The sequence below is a fragment of the Cryptotermes secundus genome, unplaced genomic scaffold (assembly GCF_002891405.2).
Source record: "Cryptotermes secundus unplaced genomic scaffold, Csec_1.0 scaffold901, whole genome shotgun sequence".
In the NCBI taxonomy this organism is placed as follows: Eukaryota; Metazoa; Arthropoda; class Insecta; order Blattodea; family Kalotermitidae; genus Cryptotermes; species Cryptotermes secundus.
In genome coordinates, this window is record NW_019729906.1 from 269,863 (window position 1) to 290,523 (window position 20,661).

Genomic DNA, 20,661 nt, shown 5'->3' on the forward strand with positions numbered 1-20,661 from the left:
TGAGTGGGCAGAAGTAAAAGGAAGAAACAGATACATTCTAACAAACACGTTCATGCTAATTCACAGAACCTTCAAATAGGAAGTATACAATGTGAACTGATGAGGTACAATGTGGAGTAAAGACTGACAGTACCTCTCACAAGCTTCAAGTTGAATCAACACATGACTGTAGTAGAACATTATTAAGTAAATCTGTTTTGAAGAAAGCAGTCTTCTGGGATTTGGCACCGTGTATATGTGGTGTTAACCGACGTTTCGGAGGAACGTATCGCCTCCATCTTCAGGGTAGAAGAAAAATATATAAGAAATCTGCAAGCAAAGAGACCGTGAGAACCGGTAAAAGCAGACTGTGTTTTCTGTTTTCTTCACGTTTTCCAAATATGGAAGCTTCTATAAATATTTTCTCCATGTTTTCCAGATGTGAAATTTCCTGTAAATCTCTTTCACACATATGGAATATTCAGTTGAATCAAGTTTCATTCAGTGCAATGGACCTGAGTTTTATTTGTAAACTTTCAAATTCTTAAATCACATTTGTCACTTACAGATAAACTTATACCAAAGTAAACTTAAAATTTATTTTTAACACAAGAGATTGAAAAGGGCATTAAACAATATAAGGTCAAATACTTGTTTGTCAAAAAGGAATGTCATGAGGATAACAAGACACAAATAATGTGCAATAATATATTTTTTTTTAGTATTTAACTGTGCAAAGGCTATTCACATTTTCTTGTAATGCAAAACACAACATTCTTAAAATATCTTCTTCTTCACAGTTTCCACATAAAGTGGAATTTGCTGGTTGACTGTCCGACATAAATCATATAATTTTGCATACAATATATTCCACAAAGCTCTCCCAACTTCAAAGTATTCTTTGACTGTTGGGTCTGTATTTATCCATGTGTAAGCAGCCTCAGTTTTGCTCCATATAAATGTTATAGTTGAATTTGTCATTTTTTTGAACACCTGTCCCATTTCGACAATCTGTCGGGGCATGGCTGCCAGTGTTGTATTCCATACTATTTTTGCATGTGCCTGTGCTCCATGGAACCTTTCTTCATCAAGATGATATAACATCCACAACATCAGTATTGTAATAAACGCTCCAAGCAACACTGACTTCAGAAGTCTCAACAGAAGTGATGAAACTGAAAAAAGGAAACCAAAGACATATTGCACAAGAGATTTACCAACTACATAATGTCTTCATTCTATTTACTATATGGAATTGCTGTTTATGAACACAGAGAAATTCCATTTCATCTTTCATATGTATGTTATGTGCTTTAATGTTAGTGTGTTTTGTTAGTATTTTATGCCTTGTAACTTTTATGCTGGCGTATTTTATTGTTGATCATTTTCCTGTGCACTATTTGCTAGAAATATATATCTGCATTGCAACTCATTAATGTACATAAAATACAAAAATTCCCATCATTAAAACAACTACAAACCATGCATTTAAGTGAACAAATAAATGTATGACCTTTACACATGACCAATATATATATATATATACAAACATCACAAAAGCTGAAGCCATGTAAATAACATGAATGTTGAACAATGGCCAAGGAAATGCCAACATCACTATTATCAGCAGATTTATTCATACATTATATAAAACTAATAAAATATAACCAATATTAACAAGATACTAAGTTCTAAATTACTTTTTTTACACTGATCATATATTTATGATACAATCCAAACAGAAGATATATTAAAGGAATTTAACTTAGTAAATCCATTACTGAACCTGACATGGGGAAAAAGAAAAATAACGCTTATCGATTTTTAGACCTAATATGAAGAAAAGATAAATCAATTAAGTCTTTAACATACAGAAAACCTACCACCACTAATGCATTTATAAATTATACTTCATGTCACCCAATGTAAAACATCTAACCAACAGACTACATAACTATTCTTTTTCATTTTTTGTGGGTTATTAAAAAATGGGGTTTCAGTATCAAGACTGCACAGTATGAGATGGTAGGATGACAGGTGAATGATCAATTAGAAAGGCCTCGGAAGGAAGTGGTCATGGACTAGAGGCTCCCACACAGACGCGATACTCAGCTCGGTATGGTACGGGACAATATCTAATTAAATTGTGGTAAATGGAGGTCCACACAATGGCGCGGGAATCCGAGGAATGCTATATTATCACAGTCAGTATATTGCTTCGGTATTTTGGTCTACCAAGCGCACTCGGTAGACCGCGCTGTATCGCAGCGGTAAATAGTCATGGATCCATCTTTGGAGGAAGAAGTTTTGCTTTTAGCTGTCGCTCTTGATGAAGATGGTGAATCTGGATAAGTATTTTACTGAACACTAAATATGGGTAGTTCTTTTCCTCCACATATTCAGTATGTCACATACACAGGGCGTCCGAGGAGAAATGTGCCAGACTTTGGGAGGGCGTTCCTTATGTTAAAGTATGCTGATATAACCCAAAACACCGCTGTCCAAAGTTGAACGGTTATGGAGATAATGGCCAGAGAAGTGTGAAACTTTGACAGGTGTTACACACTTGTTGATTACCAAATACATATTAAAACTGGCAGGAATATGTGGTTTCTGTAATGTTGATAATGTACGTAACATCAAACTAACTTGTGAGTGACATGAAGCCATTAAATTGAACTAAAAAAAACTCGCACGCCGTGTCAAATTTGTCGTTAAAGAGTTCCAAGCACTATACATGACATATGAATGGCAAGCACTGACGTAACATGGCTGACTGCTCATTCTGGTAAGCGGCTAGTGTGAGCCGTCATCACCAAACTCAAGGACAGACATCAGTAAGACTTGTCAGCTGACAGGTACAGTGCGTGGACCTGCCAAAAGACCATACTTTTCTCGCGCCATTATCTCTGTAACCGTTCAACTTTGGCCATAGGTGTTTTGGGCTATATTGGCATACTTTAACATAAGGTACACCCTCCCAAAGACTGGCACATTCCTCCTGGAACACCCTGTATGTACAAATATTTACAATTCCATAACAAGTCTCTAATGAAGTATGTATATGTGTGTTCCTACTTTAGGCGAAAAAGACGAATCACTTGGGTTCATGATATAAACTTGTCAAGAGAGGAACTGGGGGTTTTATACATTGATACCCCATCTCCTGAAGATGAAAAATGGTTCTACATATATTTCCAGATGAATATTGACAGGTTTGATGAAATCCTGAGAACCATCAGGCAAGATATCACTAAACAATATACCCCAACTCCTGAAGATGAAAAACAGTTCTACATATACTTCCAGATGAATATTGACAGGTTTGATATCCTGAGAACCATCAGGCAAGATATCACTAAACAATACACCAACTGGTGAAGGCCTATTCCTCCAGGGGAGCGACTGGCAATTACGTTAAGGTAAGAAGGTAATATAGGCTAAAACTCATTTAGTAATCACATATTGCTTTTATTTGCTTATTTCGTTAAGGTTATACAACTAAATACATTTTCTTTCTGCTTTTCTTGTATTTTAAACATGTAAAGAAACGCAGTTTGAAGTTTTGATTCTTGAGATCTTACAACGTATTAAAAAAAGATTGCAAGCGTCCATCCTCTGGAGTCAAATTTTGTTCTGTGGTTTTGAGAGGAATAGTTTGAAGTCGTTGAGGCAGAAAAGTGTTGTAATGTGGAGACATGGAGATATTTTCTGGTGTAGCTGGTGATGCCCTTGAGGTGGTTGCTGGTGCATCATAAGAGGGTTCTGATGAATGTGATGATGGTGCATGATTTATCATAACCTTGTATAGCTCCTCTGCTTCCTGCTGCATGATAATATTTTATATTTTCATTTTTGTTTGCAAGAGCTGGCGAGGTGAGAAATTTTTACAGTTTTCGTCCAAGAAAGGAAAATGTGATCCACAGCATCAATATCTGTTCTGCTTTGTAAATAGTTCCCAACTCTGTCAACGGTTGAAGTAGACTGGTTTGTGTTTCTTGGCCTTTTTTGTAGGATTGAGCTGAATGTTTCCAGTTCACTAGTATTTAGGCGTTTCGCTGTAGGTTTTTCACATGTCTTGTCCACGGGTGGTGTCTGTGGTGCAGACAATACCAACAGCAGGGCTGGTAGCTACTAGCTCACTAGTGGGTGAGATATCAGGCGAGTTGGGTCCCTCTGCTTTATCATAAGGTTGCTGTTGCTGCCTCTCTGCGCTTTCCTCAGGTAGTGAAGCACTACGCTTTATATTAGTGTTCGTTTTTGCGAAAGCGAAGTGGGGTTTCAAAAATTCGATATGCTTCGCCCATTGCCAGTGCTGATATTTTTGTGTGGCCTGCCCGGTGTGAGTCTTCTTTGACTTCAAATGTCTTTTAAAATTTTCCACTGTCCCTTAAGTGCTTCAGCTGAGAACAAAAAATGAAAATTCTGTTCATTTTGTAAGCATCATAGTATTAGAGAGCAACTAAAAGGCTACTAATGGCTGTTCTTATGTGTTTATGGGTATTTGGTGACTGGAAACACGTTTTCTACAATTGGACACAGCTTTAGAGTTGGCTTTTCAACGGTAGGCAAAATTGTTCTGGAAGTATTTCTCGCCATCTGGAATAATATGAGATCTCAACACGTCACCACCATCAAGAAAAGTGTGGGAGAATTGTGCACGAGTTGCAAAGGAAGGTGGGGTTTTCCAAATTGCTTAGGTTCCATGGATGGAACGCCCTGATAACGCTGGATCTTCGTATTATGATTACTTGGAACGACATTCTGTTGTACTATTGGCTATTGTGGGACCAGAATACAAATTCCTTTGCATTGATATTGGAGCCTACGGAATGAACAGTGATGGAGGAATCTTTGAGGAGTCTCAGATTGGTAGGAAATTCATGAATGAGGATTTTGATCTCCCGGAGGACCTACCGCTTCCAGGGCAAACAGAACCTATGTCACACGCTGTCATTGGAGATGAAGCCTTTGACTGAAACCATATTTAATGAGACCTTTTCCGTACATGCAATCCAAACATGATATATGGAAAGAGAAATACAATTACAATTTGTGTTGTGCATGAAGAGTGGTCGAAAACTGTTTTGGTATTCTTGCCATGAAGTGGAGGATTTTTTGAGACCCATAGAACTGAAAGAAGGAAATATAAAACACACTGTATCAGCAGCGTGTTTGCTTCATAATTTTCTACATCTCAAAAACTGTGATGAAAAGTACAGGGAAGAACTGCTATGAGTGGAGCCATTAGAAGGAGAAATGTTCCCTATCCAACCTTTATGTCTCCCAAGGGCGGCAATATTAGTTACGCCATTAGAGAGCGGTTTGTTGCATACTTCAACCAGGTAACTGCCCCTGGAATTCGTGTTAGTGAACGGAACTGGTGCATAGAATGTCGACAGTTACCGTATACTTAACCCTATATAAATATACACAAATTTTTCTACTTACTGTCTCTGTTCATTGTAACAGCCAATTCCTTCCACTTTCTATCCTTACCATGTGAATCCTTGCACACTGAATGATGAGTACTGTACAATAAAGCATGTTCTTTGATGAACTCTATTATTTGTTCCATTTAGCTACCCATGTCGTTTCACGTATGTATAGATACTGACTGAGTGTGAGTCATGGCCAGCTGCTTATCAGGTGTCAAAGATTCCTGAGTGTCGCGTCTGTGTGCGCGGCCCATTCGGTAAACAGCCGTTTTTGTCCCGAGTGCTATATCATCCCGAATCGTATTGCATCTGTGTGTGTGGGAGCCTTAACTGAGGTACTACTCTGGCATCTGCCTGGATAGATAAGGAAAACAATGGAAAGTCGGTCAGGATATCCAGCATCCTGGTCAAGATTCAAACTGAACATTTCCTGATTACCGGGCTAGAAAGCTACCTCTAGATCAACCTGTTTGGTGAAAGTGTCATTAATATTGAATGGAATACAAAATCTAATTCTTGTTGTCACCTTAAACCATGAAGGTACATAAGGCTGGTACACTCTAATACCACTAAGACTGCATCATCCTGATAACATCTACACTGCCTGTCAAAAAGAGAGCCCCACAAACCACTACAATAAGCGTTGACTACTGTATTAATTACTATGAAAGAGTGTAATTAAATACCAGCATACATTGTAATTATATTGTTAAAATATTTACAACAAAAGAACATTTGATTATAGATATAAATGTGCCAAGGACAGTAAAAATAATGCCTAACACCTTGACAAGAAAATTAAGCATCAGATCTACAAAACAATTTTATGATTAAAAAACTCTGAAAAATCCGAATTATGTACACACTAGATTTATAGTTTCACAGTGATACTACTTTAATACTACTGTAACATGGTGCATTCTATATGAATATTTAACTAAGTGAGGAATTTACGCGTAGAATAAGCAAGCATGTTTCAGTCAATAGCACAGTCTTTCTGTTTACTTGTCTGATCTTGGAACACATTCCAAAACATGTTACCATATTAACTTATATGTTAGAAACCCATGCTGATGTAGAGAGAGAAGAATAAATATATACTGCTTTGAGTGACAATAGTATGCAACAATTCGTGAACTGCTCTTATTATTCAAAATATATACCTTTTCTGGTAGGTCTGCTATGAGTAAAGGTCTCGTTCTGATATTTTGGTGCTGCTTTCTTTACATCACCAACGTTGTTACCACCTGTAACACTGGTTGTTCCATTCTCAGTCTTTACTTGTGTACTGTTGTTAGATTTAGCAGCCTTCTTCTTTTTTTTCTGCAGCTGTTGTTTCTGTTGTTCCTTCTTCTGTGCTTGCTCTGCCAGTTCTATCAAAACAAGAAATTAAGCTGTAATGAAATACCAAAATAACTCACAAGTTTCTGTCCATCCAGCTTTTTACAGCATTTTCATATGAAATTCAGGACCAAAACTCAATACACATATAGATACCAGTGCCCATAAAAGTAGAAATACCTAAAGCAGGTCTCTGGCCACCTTCTCCATTTGCATCCTCTAAGAGTAATTAAGAGAAAAATGAAGAACTGAAATAATTGTCATGTTAATAACAAATACTTTTAAAATCTCAGCTGGAATGCTTCATTTGGAATACCTTGTTGCTTACGCTTCTGGAGCAATCTGCGCTGCCTTTCTTCGTCTACTTGAACCTGCATAGTCTGCAAGAAGGTCACCACTTTACGGGCACTCTGCTGGCACTGCTGTGCATCCAGACAAGGTCCAGCTATCTCAGCTAACTTTGGTAGCAGAGGATTATTCTTCAAGTCCAGCCAACGCAGCATCTTGAGTTGTCCCAAACTTAAGGGAAGATGTGTTATCTTGCAACACATGCACATCTATATCACTAAATCCTAAAATTATATTCTATATAATAAGTGTTATACAGTAAGCCCTCGCTATAATGGACTAATGGGGAGGTCCATTATTGCTGATGTCTGCTATAACTGAGTGAAAGGGTATTCACAGAAATATGCCAGAGGATAAATATCCTTTGCACACAATAAGGAATTAAATGTATGTTGAAAATAAGACTGGAATCAATGGTGGATGTGGGAATTATGAGTAATATAATTTATCACTAACATTTCTCTAAGGCACGGATATTTAAAACAGATGTGTTTAGAGACCTGACCGTCAAGCTGCAGGTAAAGGCAAAAACATTAAGTAGTCACATTTAGTCACTGCATCATGAGATCTACAGCGAGCATGAAGATTAGATAACACATATTCAAGACACTTGCATTAGATACAGGCATGTGATGACCTTTATGTGCCAGCAGCTTCATCAGCGGAAACTCTCAGTGCACATTACATAAAGGCAGAAGCAGAGGACGAGATACCAAAGAGATTAATCCCAACACGGGCCTGAACCTCAGCCATGCAGCTACTTTAAATCATAAATAATTTTGAACACTCATTATAGATATCTTGATGGAATTAATAATGTTTTATGCCAAGTTTACTAAATCTCAGGTTATGTTGCCACTATGCAATGAGAGTATAATACACATTATTCAAATTTAAACCAAGCTGCTACACACCTACTAGAGCAATTATGTTACATATAAATTAATATATATTAAGATTAATGTACTTGCCTATGGATATCATGGCTAATATTGTACTCTGCTGAAAACTTACTACTTGCAAAGCATTTATTAAAATATATTACAGAATGTAATGAAGTGTAATACATATGTGAAGAGTGTAAATTAAATAATAATACAGTAAAACTTGGTTATAGCAACATCGGTTTCTGCGACACCTTGTCTATTGCGTCAAATATTCAATGGTACGAACTAATTCCTCATAAAGCAACTGTTTTTATACCTTGCTTAGTACGACATGCACAAATGCATCAACCTCGTATGTAACGTCATTTTCATTCCTGAATTTCTCTGATATCGTGGGAAAGTTCGATGTGTCTGCCCACCCTCACTTTCTCTACTTGCTGACGTGACTGTCCTGGAAGAATACGACCGCGGGCTGCAAGAGGAGCGTGGGTTTTATGCGAAAACAAGGGTGTGGGGTGGGACTGCGTGAATAGTGCAAGAGGACGCGGCAGGTTGTTAACTGCATTCCTTTCCTTGAATCTCATCTAACAGGACCTCACATTGTCTACTTACCCTATAGTGTTCCTGCCTAAACCCAGAGAAGTGCAGTAGCGAAAACATGGCAATGAAAAGGAAAGTTTTAAGCATTGAAGAGAAAGTTAAAGTGATTCGTGAAATAGAAAATGGAAGGAAAAAAGCTGATGTATGCCGCGAATTTGGTTTGGTGAATTCTACAGTACAAACGATATGGAGAATCCATATTAATTCCACGTTAATGTTACGTTAGTCTGTACTTAACTACGTATTTCACTAAAAAATGCAACATTTTAACTCGGTTTTTGTAGATTTTTACGTGACTAACATAAGGCTACTGTGGAAGTGCCCATTTCGGTTACGACATTCGTTTATAACGACACTATTTTTAGGTTCCTTTGATGACGTTATAACCAAGTTCTACTGTATATCTTCTCTTGTCAACTATCCCTTTACACTGCCTACCCAGTTCAGTGATTATGTTTCACTTAAATTTATGGATAAATCAAATATACAGTAATATTTTCCACAACAAACCATTTTCACAAAACCTTATGCGAATCCTGCTCCCAGTTCTTTTATGAAACTTTGGAAAACAATATGTGTAAATTATGCAGGGACATGAACTTACAATATTGTACCGGGCCATGACATCAATAAACATAATTCCAATCCAGTAGACCTAAATATAAGTACCTGATTGTTGTAGAGATCCAGGTGTCGAAGGCTGACCAACTCCCCAAAGTTGTCTGGTAGTTCAGCCAAGTGATTGTTGCTTAGGTCCAATTTTATCAAATGTGTAAGCATTGGTGCAAAATTTTTCTGCAAAGGAAAACAAAATATAAAAAAACATACAAAACTGTTTCTGCACCTCACATAAAAAGAAGTCACATAAAAGGTAAAATTGTCCCTGTACTTAATAGGCAACATGCTATGAAGATATATGGGGGACTTGAGGAATATCTCCACAAATTCTTAATTTCAGCACTAAACAGAGGTATGTGGACAGCTTCATGACTCAACTGCTCTATCATTGGGGGGGGGGGGAATGGTACCCAGTGAATAGGAGTCTTCATGGGCTCCAAAGCTCTCCAAACACATTGGCAAAAAGGAAAAAAACCCTGCCCTTGCTTGGAATTGAACTCCAGTTGTCTAGTTTATACGCCTGCTATTCTACTGGCTACCGAAAGAGATTATACAGAACAAATTATTATACACTTCAGATCACATTTGTTAAGTACATGAAGCTGTATGAACTTGTGGACACTATAAATGTAATACTAGTAAAGAACAGACAAACATGACATACATGCAAAGAAATTAGAATATACATTTTAAATCTACACCAACATTTTTCTGCAGGAAGGGTGGAAAACTGCAGTTATTGTTCTCTAAAGTAACACTGAAATGTATTATCTTTCACAGTTATCACGTTTTCACTTGTATTAACAGCTAAATAAGTTTTCTTCTTCGTATGTGCCGAATTAGTGTAAAGGTCTGCTGATAGGAGGCTCAGTCTGTTCAGAAGCCATGTGACAGAAGCATTGACAGCCAAACTGCATCACAGCAAGTTGACACCTGTGCCTTGAATACTGTTGCAACTTTGTTTTCTGATGGAGAGGACAGGTGTGGATTTGCATACCAAAACTTATGAATTAATGTACACTATTCATGAGTACTTTATGAGAGAGGTTGAAAACAAAGCACCACTCATATCTGTCCCAAAATGTGAGGATTGGGCTGCTGTAGCATGTGGTATTGGAAAGAGAACACTGCATGAAAGTTTATGTTCCATTAAAAAAGAAACCCATGGATCTATATCATTTCTTTCACCAAGGGAAAGTACAATAAGGTATAAGAAAACAACTGAATTTGCATAGATGACAACCTTAGCCAAGAATTATACTCAAGACTTGAACAAATTACTGTAAGTAACTTTACTTTTTGATATTGCTGTGTACCACTCCTTGTAACTGCAGCTTTCATAGCATGCAATGGGTATATAATCATCAAATACAATAGTAATACTTGTTGATTCTTTGTGTGCAAACACATTTACCAAAGCAATTCACATTCACTGAAAACCAATGTTCCACAATGCTACTCTTAGCATCACTATGTGTTCAATGTTTCCTTGCTTCCTAGCCACTCCTTTACCCCCTCCAAATCACATTAAATGCGATCAATACATGCCTCAGCCATCAATTATCATGAAAAACATCACAGATATTTTGATGTGAAAAACTTAACGAATCTCTGCCAATCATCGCCACTAATTCTGTAGAAGTCTACCTTTTCTATTATTAACGTAAAAAATATCTTTCATATTGAAGTCTTCTGTGCCATGACACTGTGTAGTTTGGTATGTGGTTACCAGTGTTTTGGAGGAACATACTATCTCTTTCTTCATGGTAGAAATTGTCATGTGTGCCCTGAATATCAAATAAACACAATATGATAAATATTTTATAAATGATAGGGAAGGTGAGATTATTCAGAATTAGCAAGGATAATAGGCACTGATTAGCAAAGTGAGCATCTCTATGCAGAGAACAGAGGCAGTGTTTTGGTATGGTGTTCATTTTTTGTTGTTTATTTTGTGACACTGTCAGTATCTCAGACAGAACAGTGTTGAGTGTATGAGGATTGCAGGATAATGAATTTGAATGGACCTGCAAAGAAGTGGTCACAGTCTAATTAAAGCCTTAACTTGGCCAGACTGACAAAAAACCACAGCAAACCTCAGTCAGGATAAACTGGTGGAAATTCAAATGAATCACCTCCCAAATAGGCTATAACATTAGCCTACACTAATCTGTTTGGTTAAACAGTGTAATAATCCAGAAGATCACAATATGAATCTTAACAATGCTGCAAAAACCTCAACCTTTTTTTTTTTTTCCACTGACACTGCATAATACTGTTTTTATGTTATATCTGCGAAACACAGTACAAATCTTAAGTCCTTCTACACGTGAATGAATGTAAGAGTAAATCTGACCGCTAAAATATAAATCTCCTCAGTCAAAGGGCATTAGAACCAACCTACACTACCTTGTACTATCCAGTAAACTCTAATTTAAATACAGTACATACCCCAAGGGATTTCAGCTGGTTATTAGACAGGTCCAGACTTGTAGCTTTCTTAATCTGTGACTGCAAAAAGATCATAAACATACAATCATGGCTGTGCTTAACTAAAAACAGACACTATTTTTATTCAGTTATACTTTATTAGAGGGCAAGCCCACTGGAATTTAGTACGGAATCACTTCTTTCATATCTTCACACTTCTTCCCTTTTATTCCCTTTCCTTGTCTTTCATACCTTTACAGATCACTCCCTCCTTTCTCCTCCTTACATATGTATCCTTCAGATACACAGTTCTGAACAAAGAGCTGCCACCAGCATAAATATACGAAAATGACTATGATGTATGACATAACATACACATATGGATAACACACATACACAGTCATTTAGTTTATAGTATACTTAATGATGCCACATACAACTCAGTCTGTCAAATTAGAGGCCAATTAGTAAAAAATGACTTGAAGGTTATGTGGAACAAAGTGGTGGCATAATTTGAGGTAGCCTCTGGGAATTTGCCTGAAAGTACCATGGAAAACAACCTCAGTCAGAAAAGCCAATTTCTACACCAAGATTTAAACCCTAAACATTCTGAATATGAAGCCTCTTAACCGTGATCTTTTGTGGAGGAGGAGGAAAAGGGGGTACTATTATATATAGAACTCAAGGACACAATAGCAATTACGCTGTTTTTAATGCATGTATACTAAGTGGAACAAAAAAGCAAATTATGATACAATACCTAAATTGTTTTCAATTTCAACTCACAATTTCTCGCACTGGCACCTCCTCTATTTGAGACATGCTGAGATCCAGCACGGTATCTTCCAACCGCTCGCGTAGATTCAACTTAGTGCCACGCATATCTGATAACTTGTTTCTACTAGAAAAGAATTAATTAGATAAAAGTTTATTATAAAAACATAAAGGAAATCGGGTTATTTGGGGTCAATTAAGATGTGAAGGTAACTAGATGAACAGGAAGTGAATGGCTCAGCCAAGCCTCTTTTAATCCACTACTCTTGAATCGAGTTTGGAAGAAATGAGGAAGACAACATCCATACTGGGTACATCTAAAATACATGTGAGAGGAAATAAATAAAATACAGATCTCATTAAGATGAACAACTCAAACAGTTTTGGTAAAGAAACAGATTACAACTGATGTAATGAGGTATCTATATTGCCAACCACAGTGGCCGCATGGTCTAAGTCATGAACTGTCTTTACCCGCTCAAACACTGGGATTATTGGTTTGAATCCCACTCAAGGCATGAATGTCTATGTGCGCTTATTCTGTGTTTGTGTAGGTAGCGGCTTTGCTACGGGCTAATCCCCTACCCACTGAGTCCTACCGACTGTCTCAGGATTAAGAGACTGAAGTGAAACAAAGTGTTTCATGGATTCCCTATACTCCAAAGTGGGAGCAACAGGAAAGAAAGAGACAGAGGTATCTATATTATCATCTGCTTTGCAACATAAACTTTGTAACTGGAAGAGGGAACAATGGATAATGCAAAATTTAAGAACATATTTGGAAATTACATCTTCTTGCTCTCCATGCGTCTCTCATATGTCTCTGTTTTGTGATTCAGCTCAGTCCCACTAATTCAGAGAATAAATGACCCATGTTCATGAAGTCTGAGATCACCACCATGACACTGCAGACCCTCTGATCTTAGCACAGTGAAGGGCCACACCACAGCTCAAGCGGTTAGTCGCTGGCTTCCCACCACGGCGGCCCCGGTTCGATCCCGGGTCTGGTCAAGTGGGATTTGTGGTGGACAAAGTGGCGCTGGGGCAGGTTTTGCCCGAGTACTTCGGTTTCCCCTGCCAATTTTCATTCCACTAATTGCTCCACAATCACCTTCACCCATCTGGGGCTGGTACAATAGGCCAGAAGTGGTCGCAGTACAAGGGACTTAGTCTCACCCCACTATCAATAAAAAAATAATAGCATAATGAAAATAATACCAGCAATATTCCCCGCAGATCCCGAAACACTGTACAATGATGGAAGTCAACATGTAGAACTTGCAGGGTTACACATCATTATGCATCTATTGGTAGAACTAGTAGCACTAAAATATGTAATACCTTATAAAACTTAAAAGTGCCATAACAGCAGCAAGTACTTTTGACACCTGTTATAACAAAGCAAACACATATTAGTGCTAAAAGTACAATTCGCCATTTAATATTTTGATTTGGGGTAAATCTTCTTCAGTGACTGTTAGGTGTTGTCTAAACATGTGACTATACTGAACAAACACTTTTAGCACATACTATTTCAGCTACTGAAAGCAATGGTAATCCAAACTATAAGCCTTTACAAATAAAACATCACACTCTCCCGGCAATTTGACATATATACAATTCTGTAATGTATAAATTAACGGCGTCAATTCGGTTGTGATTATTACAGAGCAGGAAACATTTCAAGGAGCTGCTGTTTGAGGATTCAGGAATTAAAAAAACTGAATAAATTAATCTGTTTATTAATTTATATAAAATATTTAAATATTCACATAGCTGGTTACTTTTACTGTCCTCTTCATGATTCTGAAAGTATTAAGTAAAAATGATGTCAGTAAACTGAAATTATAAATTTGATAAATGCAATGATAAACTTTATTGCTAATATATCTCGAAACTCGTAAAAGAATGGTCGAAGTACAAGCCCGAAGCGTAAGAGAATATGGGAGTATCATGCTGCAGAAATCTAAAACGTAAACTGCACATACCTTAAAACACCAAAGAAAACTTCGCATCAGCGACAGAAAGAATGTGGATAACACTTTAAACTTCAAACGTTTACGTGTCTTACAAGATTCCGGTTAACGTACACGTAAACACTTCAGCTTTTATTCGGCAACTAGTAACTCAAAAGGCCAAAAAAACAATACTGTGAAAATGGATAAAAAATATGTAAATCTAAATATTATGCAGCCAACTGATTAATGAATTCATACAGTAAGCAGTCACTACTCCCTCCTGTTACCTAGTCTTTGTTCTGATTATCAAGTTCCTGTTTCCATAGCAACTAAACGCTTGCAACAGCAACTAATCGAACATAAAATGTTTGAATGGCGAATGACAGTTAAAATTCTACAGCAAATACAGCTGACTGACATTGATCGTGATCGATCGTGATCGATCATGAAGATAAAAAAAGCATAACACACTCACAGGCTCACAGGTTCCGCAGGTTGTAGTTGACGTCGTGGTTTAAGTACAAAGTGGGCACACGTGATGAATTTTTAAATGGACGATTTAGGCACAATGGAACAACGGCAGCGAACGTGGAAGAAAAATTTGTACGAAAATACAGACTATCCAGATAATTACACAGATAAGACATTTCTAGAAGAATTAAAGAAAAATGTTAATATTACAGAAATTTCTCCTCTAACTGCTATTCTTGGAGCTGGCCTTGTTACCCAGGAACTGTGCATCATAGTTTTCTTTGTAGCTGTGTATGTATACTTACACAGTGGTTGGATCGAACCTGAAACAGTGTTTGTTCAGAGCAGTTTGGTTGCAGCTATAGGTTATCTTACGTATAGAATTGTACTAACAGACAAGAATTATAATGAAGTGCTGATTACAGATTTGCGAACTGTTCTGATATTTGTTGTTTTTGGTTATGTGCTGTCACCAGTATTAAAAACATTAACAGATACAATCAGTACAGACACTATATATGCAATGACAACATTTATGATGATTATACACTTAATCTTTTTTGATTATGGAGTACCATCAGCTATAGTTTCTAGTTCACTGTCTATGAATGCAGCAATATTTGGTTCAGTATGTTTAGCTTCCAGGCTGGCATCACCATTCCATGCCTTTGTTTTGCTAACTAATGCTGTAGAATGTTTTGTTCTGTTACCCATCTTATTATCCAAAGGCAGGGGTTCAGTTATTGTACTTGCTGCCATGATTACTACAGCAGTTTATGCATTGTGGACAGTTTCTTTAATTATGATGTTCCTATTTATATGTGTCACACTTTTTGTTACTGTATTATGTCCAGTTTGGTTTCTAAGATGGCAGAAGCACAAGGAAAATATATATGGGCCTTGGGATGAAGCAGTAGTACATGATGTGAGAATGTAAAGTACTGTAGTCATTACATGAGTTTTAATAAAATTTCACTACAAATTTTGACCAAAATGGTCATCAGGTGTTTAAAATTATAGTTGAGGAAACTGCTATGCTTAAGCTATAATGGTTTCAGTTATTAATTTTTTTAACATATGGTCTGCTTTATGTGCATGTGTATTCCAGGTGTTCATAAAAAAGACACAGAGCACAACACAACAGGAAGAGCCTGTCACTTGGAATACACATGTGCATAGAAGGGACCATAAAAGTAAAAAAGTAACGCTATCCCTGTACCAGGCCGTGAAGGCCCATAGGGTTGTGAGACGTTGAGGGTCCCACACTATCTAGACAATCGGCTCGAAGATGGTGGTAAGGTTGTCAGCCTTATGCGCTGGCCGCACTTTACTCCCCAGGAAAATTGTTTAATTAATTCCTTGTACTCATTTCTGTTAGAAGCTGAGTTGACCCCAGGGCCATAGTGTGGCTGGAAGGAATAGGTCAATTGAAAAAAATCCAATGACCTCATCAGGAAGTGAACCCACGACCTTCTGGCTTGTAGCATAGTAAAGTAAAAAAGTAACGCTATCCCTGTACCAGGCTGTGAAGGCCCATAGGGTTGTGAGACGTTGAGGGTCCCACACTATCTAGACAATCGGCTCGAAGATGGTGGTAAGGTTGTCAGCCTTACATGCTTTACTCCCCAGGAAAATTATTTAATTAATTCCTGGTACTCATTTCTGTTAGAGGCTGAGTAAACACCAGGGCCTAGTGCGGCTGGAAGGATTAGGTCAACTGAAAAAAATCCAATGACCTCATCGGGACTTGAACCCGTGACCTTCTGGCTTGTAGCATAGCCCAACTACTACGCTACCGCGTGCCCTTTGTAGCATAGTGCCTCAACCAACTATGCTACCGAATGCCCCACACATAGAAGGGACCATACTTACAATAAAATTAATGATGACCATATTGGTTGAAACTTGTAATGCAAAACTTTTAAAGTGAACAACTTAATAAATTTTATAAAAAGATGTGTTGCACATGAAATGGTGGAACCAGTGACATTTGATACTAAGTGATGTGCAGTGGGATTCCACAATATAACATTAGGAATGGAAAAATAACATCCACTATTTCTGTTTGTAATGTGGGTGACAGAATTTTAAAACTTTTTACATGTTGAACTTTGCTAGTTGGCTTTTCACCATACATATCATCTAATTATTTATTTAGAGGATAATTTGGAGGTTGATGTTTAAGACATTAATAAAGGATATTCTGACTTGGTGATAGATGGAAACAAAGTTTATGTGTTGCATGTGGTCCATATGATAATTTAACACAAGTCTAGAAGGGTTATTACTATGAAGATTTGCATCTACTGGGATAGGGTTGTGTGTTCTGTAGAAGTCACCCCACGTTTTAGAGGAATATGTCACCTCCAACCTCATGGTTGTAGATTAAGCCAAACAATAAAATTGCATGAAGAAGCAAGCAAAATGTTGACTTTAATGGACTACACAGTGCTGATTCCCAAAAGATCAAAACCCTTCATAACCACTGCTGTTAGAACCTCCAGTCCTACATGTGTTTATTACCATGGTCACAAGAATCTGTTACTGGACCTTATACAAAGGAAAGAATCCATCAGAGCCTGAGATTCTAATTTTTATAGTGAAGGATTGTTAGTTACTTGCCCAACCCTCAATATATTCACAGCTAATTGCCATATTTGTAGGCCATCTGTTTCTGCAGTCTGAGGATGCACTATGCTGTGGGGACAAGGTACCCACTTGACATTTCATAAACCCTTCACCCAATCATAACCTAGAATTATATGAATTGTTTGACCACTTAAATATATCAAAATAGGCTAAGGATGGGAAAAGGTGTTATCAGACTTATCAGGATAACAGGTCATTATATCATGGCTGTGATCATGTCCCTCACTACAACTACAAGTTTTATATCATATAAATTTCTGTGAAATGCTTAGTTACAGTAAAAGACTGTATTCCAACATCCCTTGCTGTAGTGTGCATGTACAGAGGGTAAAGTTCATAGCCTGTTATGAATGGGTTGTATGTTTCTTGGGATTCTTTTGTTCAACTACAGGATTTAATGAGTGCCCCTTTTAACTGCTTCAATAGAATGAAACATACCTCAAATTTTCATGTGTGTACTCAGTCTGTAAATATTCTGTACATAATTTTGGGGATCCAAAAATTAAATAAATGTCCTGTTTATAATGCAGGTACTGAGGCTGTTCCCTGACACTTGCTTCATATCAAGGGTCTACTGTACTGCTTTCATAATATCTATCCCTCAATTTCGTATGACCTTACCACCATCCTCTCCCACATTACTCCTCGATACATTTGCAATAAAATGGTCGTGATCAGTGCAGTTTGTTTTTATGTATAATGAAGTACATTTATTTTTTTATATGTATTAACAATCAGAAAGTTCCTGGACTAGATCAAGAAAGAAATGCTGGCTTAACTCAATTTTGGCTGCCATCTCCTTCATCAAAGTAGTCTCCTTGGGAACGTAGACAGTGATCCCCTCGTTTTTTTCCTGCTTCCAAAGCACCATGGAAATCATTTTCCTTAATGTTGTCAAGTACCGCTTGTGATTCCCTTTGGATGCCAGACAGTTTCAAAACGTCCCTTCGTTCTTATTTTCAATTTGGGAAACAAAGCGAAATCACAGGGGGCAACATCCAGTGAGTAGGGAGCATGGCGAATGATAACCATGTTGCTTTTAGTCTCAAAATCAGTGGTTTTCAGGGGTGTATGGTTGGGCACATTATCATGATTAAGGAACCCGTTATTAACAGTATTCATTCTTTCAGTCTGTTAAATTGGTTCTTACTTCCCTCACTGAAGTCACTGCCTGTCTACAAAAAGACATTTATTCCTATCACATGCAACTCATGTACGCTCGGTAACGTCTAAAGTTTAATCTGAATCACAGTATTTTAAAATTTACATTTCAGATCTAATTTCTAGCAGTTGATCAACAAATTTCCACCTACATCTCTTATATGGTCCTCCTTTAGTAAGCAAAATTTTCTTTCTTTTGAGGTTATAAAAGGGTCCTTATATGTTAGAAATAAACGACATCCTTACCATTTACTTCAGTGTAATAATAAAGATGCATCAATCTTCCCATTTAACAATCATGTCTAAACATGAGTCAGGGACACTTGAAATAGGCTAACAACTTCTGGTTTATTGGCAGATCTTAAGATGTACTTACCTTTAATTGACAACTTTCATTTTTCCAAGTAGGCCCAAAATTCTTGAAAATACTGCAATAGGAGTCACTCTAATCATATACAGGAGTAAGAACTACAAAATTCCAATTTAAAATTAGTCTAAGAACCCCATCCAGAAAAATCTGCAATGGACTTTCAGAACTAAGCAGACCATATAAAGAAAATTGTATCCCCATGTTAAAATGACCAAGTCACGTGCAAAACTTCAGGCACATAAAACTGTTTTATACTGTTTATAACTATTCAAACACAACAAAGTTATTTTAAATCAAAAGTGAAAACACATCATACCATAATCTAGTTTAAATTTTAATTTTCTTTTCAGCAGAACCTGCGCAGTAACTTGAACCTCAAGTGTTACAGAAAGAAAGTGGGATGATGACATGTCTGATGATCTTAAGTGCTATGGAATGGTGGGATGACAACATATTTAATGAACTTAAGTGTTTTGGGAACAGGAGATGATGACTTTGTGTGTTTTGAAAAGAAGCTGGATGATGACGCATCTAATATATGCAATGTGCTTAGTTTAGCAAGCAACTAGATATCCAGAATTCCACACTTTCATCACAACAATACATTATCAATTCTGATATAGAATAATGCCACTGTTATTGACAATTACATTGTATTCTTGTCTCACTGTAACAGTTTCAAATAAACATTAATAACAAGTGGTCAATACAAGGAACTTGTTGCAAACAAGTGCCAACCTCTCTAGGCCATCATTTGCAAATGCAATTTCCGCATCCATTTTATTATGTGGCTCTCTAGATGCAGTGTCTTCCCAGATTTAATTAATATATACATACATATGCATACAAAAAACCTGGCCACATTAAAAGTAAAAAATACATATTCTATATTACCTCTCGGAATTACGTTCAGAAGGAAACAGCACCCACATATCCACAGAAACACTATGAACGTCCCAAACATCGTAAAATTTGAGGTTTTCACAGCAGTGACAATGAAGAAAGCTGTCTTCTGGGATGTGGCGCCGTGTAGAAATTTCTACACAGTGCCGCATTCCAGAAGACGGCTTTCTTCATCGTCCCCAAACATCGTTTCTTTTGCCAGGTGTCTTTCCTTGCACATATACCACAAAAGTAAACACAAAACATACGACATGTTTGACTAAAAATCATGAATTTTGTGGGTTGGCATCAGTGAATATGAAATTTTAGCACACTGCATAATGTCACCATTTACAGAAGAGTGCCTGTTACAAAACTCGGACAAAATGTCCCCAAATAAAGAACACCACATTTCAAGATGTCCTTCAAGGTAAGGGTCCATTTTCTACTTGACTGGAACAAACTGTATAAGTCTCTTTATTCTTCGGAGGAGAGCCTCAATAAACCCTCTGTCAGAAGCAGGCTGATCCTGTAAATAACAAATAAAGGAAGGAAACTGTACTGTACATTACAAAAGGTTAAGCTATCCGTGTAACAAGCCATAGAGGCCCCCAGGGTTGTGAGATGTCGAAGCTCACACATTCTAGAAAAATGATTCACAGATAGTGGTGAGGTACTCATTTCTGTTAGAGGTTGAGTCAACCCTGGGTCCATAGTGCGGCTGGAAGGATAAGGTCAGTTGAGAAATCCAATGA

At 37.3% G+C, this 20,661-nt stretch overlaps 3 protein-coding genes across 7 annotated transcripts in view; 1 reads left to right on the forward strand and 2 right to left on the reverse strand.

Moving 5' to 3' along the window:
• Nucleotides 1–484: 484 nt before the first annotated feature.
• LOC111865808 (leucine-rich repeat-containing protein 59) lies at nucleotides 485–14,929 on the reverse strand. Of its 4 annotated transcripts, none has more exons than XM_023854132.2 (7): nucleotides 14,849–14,929; nucleotides 12,428–12,542; nucleotides 11,663–11,722; nucleotides 9,263–9,388; nucleotides 7,075–7,297; nucleotides 6,581–6,790; nucleotides 485–1,154 (listed from the first exon to the last, which is right to left on the reverse strand). In XM_023854132.2, the coding sequence occupies exons 2-7, from the start codon at nucleotides 12,521–12,523 to the stop codon at nucleotides 757–759; spliced, it is 1,113 nt and encodes a 370-aa protein (XP_023709900.1). In that variant the 5' UTR covers nucleotides 12,524–12,542; nucleotides 14,849–14,929; the 3' UTR covers nucleotides 485–756. The 4 variants fall into 4 exon arrangements, with proteins under 4 accessions (XP_023709900.1, XP_023709899.1, XP_023709898.1 ...); XM_023854131.2 differs by lacking the exon at nucleotides 14,849–14,929 and adding an exon at nucleotides 14,404–14,654 and having other exon boundaries at nucleotides 12,428–12,539; XM_023854130.2 differs by lacking the exon at nucleotides 14,849–14,929 and adding an exon at nucleotides 14,404–14,654.
• LOC111865809 (phosphatidylinositol N-acetylglucosaminyltransferase subunit C) lies at nucleotides 14,901–16,104 on the forward strand. The gene has a single exon (XM_023854135.2). The coding sequence runs from the start codon at nucleotides 14,924–14,926 to the stop codon at nucleotides 15,779–15,781; it is 858 nt and encodes a 285-aa protein (XP_023709903.1). The 5' UTR covers nucleotides 14,901–14,923; the 3' UTR covers nucleotides 15,782–16,104.
• A 3,233-nt stretch (nucleotides 16,105–19,337) lies between these two features.
• The window catches only part of LOC111865806 (nuclear pore complex protein Nup205), a 69,866-nt gene continuing 68,542 nt past the window's right edge, over nucleotides 19,338–20,661 (reverse strand). For both annotated transcript variants that reach the window (XM_023854127.2, XM_023854126.2), the window contains exon 34: nucleotides 19,338–20,435. In XM_023854127.2, the coding sequence (XP_023709895.1) occupies nucleotides 20,352–20,435 (84 nt within the window). In that variant the 3' untranslated portion in view covers nucleotides 19,338–20,351. The remainder of the gene's footprint in view (nucleotides 20,436–20,661) is intronic.

Bases quoted from the DNA above. Each gene is read 5' to 3' on its own strand.
- LOC111865808 (XM_023854132.2), bottom strand. From the start codon at position 12,523: ATGCGTGGCACTAAGTTGAATCTACGCGAGCGGTTGGAAGATACCGTG. The intron at 9,389-11,662 runs GTATGTACTGTA...TTTCCTTTGCAG, and splicing joins ACCAGCTGAAATCCCTTGGG to AAAAATTTTGCACCAATGCT. The intron at 7,298-9,262 runs GTACTTATATTT...ATGTGTTGCAAG, and splicing joins TGGATCTCTACAACAATCAG to ATAACACATCTTCCCTTAAG.
- LOC111865809 (XM_023854135.2), top strand. From the start codon at position 14,924: ATGGACGATTTAGGCACAATGGAACAACGGCAGCGAACGTGGAAGAAA.